Here is a 10,010-nt window from a genome sequence, read left to right as displayed (position 1 = left end):
ACAAACTCCACACCAAAAATAGTGCCGACAGATTCGTCTGTTGTTCAAACTTTCTCAGTTGTGAAGATTGATTATTATCTCCAATGTTATTCTTGCACTTTCCCCCGAATTTCTCAAACTGCTTTTTATGTGTGTTGATGGCCTCATCCGCAGTGATTTGGGCCTCAACACGGTGGACAAGGTCGGCATAAAAACAAATTGCCTCCCGCATTAGTGATGAGTAAAAAGGTCCTGGGCGGAGCTCCCCAAGGAAGGATCCTCTTATAAATTTCGGATCCACCCTCGAAATCTGACGGGCTTCAGCAGAAAACTTGCAGAAGTAGTCCTTGAGCGACTTTCCTTCACTTTGACGTATTCTCGAGAAATTGGATGAATCCTTGATGATCCTTCCATTTGCGATGAACTGCTCCGCGAACAGTTTGACAATCTCATTAAAGGTGTTTACAGTGCCCCTGGCAGAGAGTAGAACCAGGTTCGAGCTTGTCCTTTAAGAGTAGCCGGGAACACTTGACACAGAAGCGCATCAGAGGCACGCTGAATGTGCATGATGTTTCGATAATGATCAATATGTCCGTAAGGGTTGGTTAGCCCTTCATATGTATTGATGTTCGGAAGTTTGAAGCCTGCTGGGATGGGGTCTTGGAGGACTGCATCTGCTAAGGGAGAAGATTCATAGATGTTACGGTGAGCATAAAAACAATCCTTTTATTTCTATGGGGAACTCTTCCCGGACGAGGCGTCGTAGTTTGTTACAAATGACATTATCTGGAATGGCAGGAAGATGTAGCGATGTCGGGTGAGCTGCACGAGATGGATGAGTGGAACTTGCGGTGTCTAGGAGGTCAGCATCATGACCTGACAGAGGAATTGTTCCTTCTTGAGGAGGCGGGCCTGTACGAGTTCCTCCGAGCGATATGTTTCTCGTGCGACGTGGATCTAATGGTGTAGGCAACGACTGTTTAGCCCCGCATAGAAGCTGTAGGATCTCTACTTAAAACTCCTCCATTCTACACATTCGATCTTCTATAGAAGGACCCGAAACAACTTTGTTGGCAGGATAGCCTCTTTCAGGGCGGGAAGATGAATAAGCATGCTGCCCTTGGCTTCGTGAGTGCTCCTTGGAACGATGGGTGTTGAAGCGAGATGCACCGTTGTCACGAAGACTATGTCTGGTGGCCATATAGTAAACCGCATAAGTACTTTAGCTGTGAGATTAAAACTTTCCCACATATGGCACCAAATAAATGTGTGCTAGAAAATTCGCGGTAGTAGAGTAATGGATTATTGTATTAGCGTTGCATGAGGATTCATCACACACTTAGATTAAAAGGAATCAACCTGTGATGACACCAGAGGTTCTTACGTGAAAAACCCGTAAAGGGAAAAAAAAACCACGGGGTCTGACCCTGATATAAAAATCCACTATAAGTTGACAATTACAGAGGCCCCTTATCCCACAAACGGGAAAGTGTTACAAGATTTTCCAAGTTACAACGTTGACTAACGACATCTAATTTGAGGTGATTAATAGAAGTCGGTGGTGATTGACGGTAGTCAACAACAATTGATGACGGTCATTGGTGGTCAACAGAGGTCAGCGGTGGTCGATGACGGTCGACGGAGGTCAGCGATGATCGGCGGTGGTCGTCGACAGTCGGTGGTGGTCGACGGAGGTCAGCTGTGATCGGCGGTTGTCGACGGTGGTTGACGGTGTTCGACGGAGGTCGTCGGTGGTCGTCGACGATCGATGGTGGTCGACAGTGGTCAGTGGTAGTCAATGAAGGTCAACGATGACAAGGATGATGTTGGATTTGAGCTCTTTCTCAAAGCCTCAAGTTCTCTCTCAAGCTTCTTCCCTTCATGTGAGGGGTGGGGTTCTATTCATAGTGTTCAGGGTGCAATTAATGCAGGAATATGAACAATTTTGATCGGACTTTCCAGAGAGCTTTCTTCAATTGAATGACGTTTGATGGACATTTAAGTGTTTTAACGATATCAAAATTGAGCAATCTTGGACTCGTTAGATTTGTCTTATCGAGACACTCGATTCGACTATAAATTCGTTGAATTCGACATTTGTTTGGTCATTCAAATGTGTCCGGAAATCTTCTAAGAATGATTTAATCACTTGATCTGAGCTTGATTTGACTCGAATTGGACTAACTTTGATATTATTAGGTCCGTCTCATCGATTTGATAAGTTTGACTATAATTTTGCTGAAATAGGAGCTCTGGATGACTTTTAATTGAAGTTTGAATGTTTCTTGCTCAAAATATTGCCTCAAGATTTGTGTCAGGTGATGAAAATTTATTGGTGCCGTATCACATGTATATCAAAATATTTTATATCATATAAAAAATATTAATATTTTCACTTTAAAAAGGTGGCATATTAAAAATTGAATATAGTGTTTGATATATCTGCACAGGAATTAAATGGTATATATGTAAACGATCCTTCTATTATTCAGCTGCGGCGGCCCATTATACATGAGAGGCCAGCGGCCCGCCGAACCCACTTCCTAAGAGCAATTTGGCTGCCGAACCCATTTCAAAAAAACCGCTATACTGGGATTCGAGCCGGTCCAACTGAATCCGTTCGGTATTAAAATCGAAACCGCGAGCCCGCGTAGCAATCTCACGCGTCTCCATGCAAACTCAGCTGTACCGGCTCATTCCGCCTTTCGCCGCCGCCTCCTCTCCGCCACTCGATATCTGAACACATCCTTCTCCTGCCGTGAAAACTCACGACGACGAGGCAAAGAATCACAATATGAGTAATCGAGGCGAGGCCTCCTCGGGGTGGACGCCCAACCAGGATCCTCGACCTCATAAGCCGTGGATCTCCTGGCTTATACCTACCATTGCCATAGTCAACATTGTTTTCTTCGCCTACAGCATGTACGCTAACGACTGCCCCGCCCGCCACCCTCCGGGCGACGTCTGTATCTTGTTCCCCTACCTTGGCCGCTACTCTTTTGAGCCACTGTACATTAACCCTCTGCTTGGCCCTGCCCCTGGAACGTAAGTTTCCATCATCGATTTGTTTGTTATATTCATTTCAAGTTTTGATTTTGGACAACGCTTTCTTACACTGGCTGTGGGGGAAATGGGATGAAAGAGGGATTTCCATGTTTGATATTTGTCTTAATATGTTTCTTCCCCCCTTTTCTCTTTCAATTAACTATCATTTATGCAGGCTTGATACGTTGGGTGCTCTTGATTACAAGAAAATTGTAAGCGGAGAGCCTTGGCGCCTCATCAGCTGCATATGGTTGCATGGCGGAGTCATCCACTTACTCGTCAACATGCTCAGCCTTTTGTTTATAGGAATTCGCCAAGAACAAGAATTTGGATTTTGTGAGTGATCTAACTGAATGGATCTCTCTCTCTCTCTCTCTCTCTCTCTCTCTCTCTCTCTTTTGGGCTCTATATTCTCTATAATTTACAGTGGGGGGCCTATATAGTCTATAACTTGCAATGAGGAGGTTTTGTACTCAAACATAAGGTCCGTTGGAGGATTTTTCATAATTTTGCTTTTTGCTGACATAGTTCTAATTGGCTACAACAAAGTTTCTTGTTGTTTCATTAAAATTTGTCTGGTGGAATTAGTTTTTTATAGTGATTGTTGAATCTAGATTTGTCCTGTGAGACTTGTCCAAAGATTGGATCAGTAGAAACCTTAAGGGAGAGGCGGAGAGAGACAGAGAGCGAGAAAGAATGCAAGAGCACACACCGACTTGCCCCGTGGGGTCGAGCTGGGGTATTCCCGGGCTCTTTGACCTATTTTATATATTGTAACTAGAGGTTATAGAAGAAAAAGGGAGAGATTTCTCTCTACAAAGTATCGGTCTAAAGAGAGAGAGCCAAAAACCACAAATACATGCTATGAACCTCTTATTTATGGGAGATAGAGGGTAAAAAGTGTAAAATTATATGTTTAACCCTACTTTAATAGGGGCGTTATAAAATATTATTGTTTTTTATTGTACTTTGCCATATTTATAGCTGATTTTGATGTATTTTTGTATGGCTTGGACCTCCTGCTTAACAAATCCTTACATCAGTCGACCGAGCTGGTGTCAGTTGGCTATTTTATCTGGGCTCCGGTCGGCCTTTGCTCTAGCAAGTAGATTGGTCTTGAGTATGGAAGCCGGTCGGCCTTAGGGTGTCCAGTTAGCTAGCCTGCTTGTTGTTCCTTAGCAATTTCTGGAGATCTATGGGAGAGTTATTGAGAGAGTCTCACGTTGATACTTGTGAGCTTGTTAGGGGTTGGGCTTTTGTTCAGTCGTTGGCATGGATGTCTCTTGTTAGCCTAGGTTGCCCTTTGGTCGTTCAATTGACATTCAGTCGATCGACAACTATTCGGTCAGTCATTAGCCCTTCGGGTGGTCGCCAGCTCTTCGGTCGGCTGACCTTTTCTCATTTGGTGGTCTTCAACCAATCAAATTCATTATATCTTGTAATTTTCCGTTTGTGATCCGAACTGTTAGATTTTCTCGAGATTCTTGCAAACATTTTTTGGGTCTACAATCATATATGCTAGAGTGTGGTAATTATTAAAAAACCTATCATTTCCTATTTTTTCTAAAAAGAAAAAGGAATATTTGCATCAACGTTTAAAATAATTGCCCTTCTCACATTCTGGCTACAACTATTTTCACAAATGACTATAGCTGCCCCAAACAAACCCTTCTTTGGTCTTATGTTACTTTTTTATTTGTTATCAGTAGTTCAGGAAAGCAAATTTTGATTAAACTTATCACCACTACTGGGAGGTTGCTACATTTGAACCATGGAGATTTGCCTCGCATTGGGAGAGGAAGTTGGTTTAGGCATGGGCAGTGGGTGTCAGAGAGGTGGTGGTTTAGGATTTTGTGAGACTCGACGAAAGGGCAGGTTAGAGAATAGTTTACCAAAATTAGATTTTTTTTTTTCATTATCCTAACAATGAAAAATTTATTTCATTGTATTTGATTTGAATCCAACTAAATGAACCTTTAAAAACAAAATGCATCACATTTTCTTAACGAGGCATTTCTAAATTCATCCAACCAAACAATCCTTGTTTTAAATGCAGGATGCACTTAATTTGCGTTAATTTTTTGTTGTAAATACTGGTGCCATAGCCTCTACATAAGGGGCTGATGTGCACTCATTCTAATGTGAATCTATTTATCTTGTTTTTTCCAGTTTTCTCCCATGTGCAATTCTTGTCTACGTCTTGTTTGATATTTTTATTGTCTTTTTTATGTTTTCACTTGAAGGGAAGGTTGGAACTTTGTATATCATATCCGGCATTGGTGGGAGTTTGATGTCTTCTTTATCTATTCATAACAAAATCTCAGTTGGAGCATCAGGTGCGCTATTTGGATTGTTAGGAGCTATGCTTTCTGAGCTCATGATAAATTGGGCATTATATGCCAATAAGGTGAATTTTAAATACTTTATATGTAACTCAGTTACCAGCAAAATTTTCAAATCCTGCTGATATGTGTGATATTACTTAGTGTGCAGCACTTTTGACCTTGTTAGTCGTGATTGCTCTTAACATGGCTGTTGGAATGGTACCGCATGTGGACAGTTCTGCACATATTGGAGGATTTATATCTGGTTTTTTTCTTGGATTTATTCTTCTCATACGTCCTCAATTTGGATGGGTTAATCAGAATTGTTTTCCTCCTGGATATGACATGAACCATATCAAACCAAAGCACAAAGTATATCAGTATGTTTTGTGGATTCTAGCTTTTGTCATGTTCGTCATTTGGTAAACCTCTTACCGTTGACGCTTTTAATTTTTTTCTTTGTTGGAGTTCTTTTATATCATCCATGTTAAGCACTAATTCTGCATCTCTAGGAATAGCATGTTATAGTAATTTGATACGATTCAGCCTCAAAATTGGCACGCTTTTTCAGAAAAATTAGGGCAAACACAATATTTCTTCAATAAATCAAACAACTAAACAAGAAAATAAAATAAACACATGCAAATCGAGAGGTAGGCGGTCTCTTCCAATTTCTACAAATCGAAAGGTAGGAAATCTCTCCCAAAGCCTAAACATAAAGACTCACAACTCAATTTTATGCATAAAAATTATTCCTATACATAATAAGCCTATTTATACCCAATAATAATAATAATAAAAGACTAAATTGCCCTTGGGCGCACAAAAGACAAATTTGGCTTAGGGTTAGGCACCCTCGTAATAATACTTTTCCTTCAAAAGCCATCTTGTCTTCAAGGTGAGAAAAAAGTCAGTGTTCCTCCTTCTCCCTCACAGCTGGGAATATTTCTCCATTCCCTACTTCCTCGTTTTGCACTATGAGAACTTATAATCTTTGATCATTGCAACGGTGTCCTGGGGTAACCTTCTCCCTCACAATTGGGAATATTTCTTCATTCCCTGCTTCCTCATCTTGCACTATGAGAACTTATAATCTTTGATCCTTGCAACGGTGTCCTGGGGTAACCTTCTCAACACACCGAAAACATAATCTCTTGGCTCGTTTCTCTCGAATTTATATCTCTGTAAGGCAATTGAGTGTTGCTCCCGGTTATGATCTATTATTCGTGTCATATGCAACCTTCCTCTGAACTTCCACTGTCTGAACTTTTGGTATCGTGTGGTTGCAGTAGTTCCATACGACACTTCATCTGTGTTGTTCCTGTTGACTTTCTTCATTTGGTTCTTCTCTTCCACCATCTGGGCTTGCTCCATCATCTCTCTCAATACCCACAGTCTTAGTAGTTTGAATGTTGCTCGTATGTCGAGCTTTAAGCCATTGATGAAGTTTCACTCTAGTCCTGCTTCAAAAATCCCCTACAGTCTTCTCAACAATAATGCAAATCTCTCCTTATATTTCATAATCGTCTCCTCATGAGTCAAGTCATAGAATTACTCGTATAGGTCTACTTTCCGAATGGCTCGGAAACGTTCCAATAAACAATCTTTAAATTTATCTCACAAACGAATCAAGTATCTAACCTCATTCCACTGAAACCATGCTAAGGCTTTCTCCTCCAAACACAATCCTGCCGCCACGAGTTTCTTCTCTCCATCTAACACATTCACTGCGAAGTATCACTTTGCCCGATCACCCACCCAACTCATGTGCTTTTTCCCACTCAAAGATCCGCATCTTCAACTTCCTAACTCTAACATCTTCACCCCAACTTCCTCTTACTCCGTTGTCGCCCACCCCCTGTATGAAGAGTAAAAATCCTTCCTTCGATCATAGCCATATCCCCTTCCAGTTTCTCTCCCTTCTTCATGCCACTCCATACCTCTGGCATAATCTCTTCTCCATGTTTCAGTCCAACCGCCTTCATTAGAAATCTCTAATTTACCCCTAATCGGAGCCCTGAGAGGGGGTTTGTGATAGTGAATGTTTTCCTCGTTATGTTTGATCTCTTTTCCCTTCAATCTTGCCACAGATTCTCCAATCAACTTTTGGTTAGGATTTGCAAATTGAACCGCCGGCGGGGTCTTAGATTGCATCTCAATAAGCTTTTTTATCACCTCCCAAATTTTCCCCGTGCTCTCAAATAGGTCATCGATTCAGTTTTCCATGAAAGAAAACCTATATCTATGACGGTGAACCTTTCTTCTAATCTCTTCCTCTAATTTCTTATCCAAATCATTTATTTTCTCAGTTGTCATTATCTTCTATCACTAGGGCCCGCTTGATTCCGGGTCAGATTGTTAATTTCTAGTATCACAATTAGAGCACGCCTGATTCAGTAGCAGCCTTTCCCATTGGTTGTGATCGGGACTGTATCGCAAATTGACTATATTGCAAGTCCAATCATGACAGTTCGGGCTGACAGACGCTCTGAACCAGTCATTGCCTTCTTCTGTAAGCCGCAAGCCCGCGCTGCCTTCTCCACAAGCAATGATTGCAACAATATCTCTTGGTTTTGATTCTTTGTATGAAGGTCCCTGCCGTAGTGTCCTAGACCCTCGCCTTGCGGTCGATCCTTTAACAATCCTTCACATTCCCTTACGCACTACTGTACGGGAGTTTCGAATCTTGACAAGCCGTGATTCTTCCTGGTTAGCTCTAATTGCAACTGCTTGGTGAAGTGAAGTCACGAAATCTTGCTCTGACACTAATTTAATACAATTCTACCTCAAAATTGACATGTTTTGTATTGGTTGCCTTCCCCGCAAGTTTAAATCGTGACAGCATGATGATCCGAGCACTCTCTCTCAGAAATCTTGCTCTGACACTAATTTAATACAATTCTACCTCAAAATTGACATGTTTTTTTCAGAAAAATTAGGGCAAACACAATTTTTCTCCAATAAATCAAACAACTTAACAAGAAAACAAAGATAAACACCTACAATTCGATAAGTAGGCGGTCTCTCCCAATTCCTACAATTCAAGAGGTAGGAAATCTCTCCCAAAGCCTAGAGCTAAAGACTCACAACTCAATCTCATGCATAAAAACTAACCCTAAACATAATAAGTCTATTTATACCCAACAATAATAATAATTTATACCACCCAACAATAATAATAATAAAAGACTAAATTACCCTTATGTTTATAGAAGATAAATTTGCCCTTAATTCTTGTAGCAGGGAATTTTTTATTGAACATAACTGGATGAATTTTTTTGTTCTGACAATTAAGTAGAGAGACAGATCAAGTAAGATGCATGAGCCATGTTTTCGGTATTTTATTTTCAGTAGCTACGGATAATTTTATTGGTAAAAAATAATTAGTAGTTCGTCTAATTTGTTCAATGACTGCACAGACTATGTTAGACCGATTTCCATTGCTACAAAGGTAAAGTATTTGCATGTTAGTAATGTTGCCATGTAGTATCTGGTATACAAACTTTAATTATAAGGGATGGTACATCAAGATTGATCCAGTAGACCATTACATATTCTTATTTCTAAGATTGGTCCGATACTGATTAAGGTTTGTGGATAATGTTCCTTTGGCGGAACCACCAAGCAAACTAGGGCTTTGGAAAGAATTTCTCTTCGCTCGAGAGAGAATTTTAGCCTTCATTTGGGTCTCGTGTTTCTCTCCTCAGTTGATAAGATTAGTAATGGCAAATTATTTTAACATTAAGGTATTTAATTCGCTATACTTTTTTCTGCTGTGCCTTAACAAATTTCTCTTTGCTATCCAGCTATTTAATCTAATAGGGTAGTTAGGAGAAGGAGAAATCATTCAAATGTAATGGCGTGCAACCAAAGAAGCGGGCTTGATGCTTTCCAATCAAGAGAGAAAAAAAAATTCTGGGGATAAATTACAAAAGGGAATGGAATATTTGGGAATTCAAATCAGCCTTCTTTTCATTATTATAAAGGGAATTATCAATTCCAACCAATGTGGGAGGATCCACTTGATTTACATTGTCACTATCTTCTTGTTAATTTAGAATTGATCCTACTGAATCTATTTGAGTTTATGCCCTTCTTTTTTACGGCACTTTTTTCTACTTTGCTTTCAAATGAGAGTTTCTTTTTTTAATATTTAATTCAACATGAACATGATCATACTGATTTTTACAGCTTTTTTATGATTTACACATTTTCTTCTCCACCTCCTCACGCATCCATCTAATTGCCTCAATAATTATTGAGCTTCTGCTGGACCAGCACTGTCTTAAGTCATTATTGATATTATATCAAATGATAAACTCTAATAGCTTTGAGGAAGCTAACCAAGCATGCTTCTGTTGACCTCAATTTTTCGTGAGGTCTACTATTCCTCGTAGGAGTTAGGATCTAGCCTTAGGGGTCTTCCTGCGACTATCTTAGAACCTCAGAAGTGGGACCCGCCTCGTTTTAGTTCGACCCGCTTCCGTCCCTTTCTGGAGTTTTGCGTGTGTGGTATCAACTTCTAGCACTTAGAAGGACGAAACCAACATGAGGAAACCCAAAAGGGATTCCCTATAGGACCTTTCTGAGCCTTAGGGTGGCCTTCTGCACAATTCGCACTCCTGCGCGCACCGGCTTCGCAATTCGGAGAGTCGACGTGTC

General features: G+C 40.6%; 1 protein-coding gene across 6 annotated transcripts in view; it reads left to right on the top strand.

The window, feature by feature from the left end:
- The first annotated feature begins 2,656 nt into the window (after positions 1-2,656).
- Positions 2,657-10,010, top strand: part of LOC110033132 (RHOMBOID-like protein 5) — a 37,239-nt gene continuing 29,885 nt past the window's right edge. For 5 of the 6 annotated variants that reach the window (XM_020737013.1, XM_020737018.1, XM_020737014.1 and 2 more), the window contains exons 1-4: positions 2,657-3,024; positions 3,200-3,360; positions 5,268-5,431; positions 5,511-5,770. In XM_020737013.1, coding sequence (XP_020592672.1) covers positions 2,774-3,024; positions 3,200-3,360; positions 5,268-5,431; positions 5,511-5,770 — 836 coding nt within the window. In that variant the 5' untranslated portion in view covers positions 2,657-2,773. Of the gene's footprint in view, positions 3,025-3,199; positions 3,361-5,267; positions 5,432-5,510; positions 5,771-9,154; positions 9,211-10,010 lie in introns of those variants that run through there. The other variant, XM_020737017.1, reaches the window with a different exon arrangement.

This window comes from Phalaenopsis equestris, unplaced genomic scaffold (assembly GCF_001263595.1).
Source record: "Phalaenopsis equestris unplaced genomic scaffold, ASM126359v1 Scaffold001093, whole genome shotgun sequence".
NCBI classification, from domain to species: Eukaryota; Viridiplantae; Streptophyta; class Magnoliopsida; order Asparagales; family Orchidaceae; genus Phalaenopsis; species Phalaenopsis equestris.
Note: the sequence above shows the minus strand (reverse complement) of the source record. Positions and strands in the feature narration are given on the sequence as shown.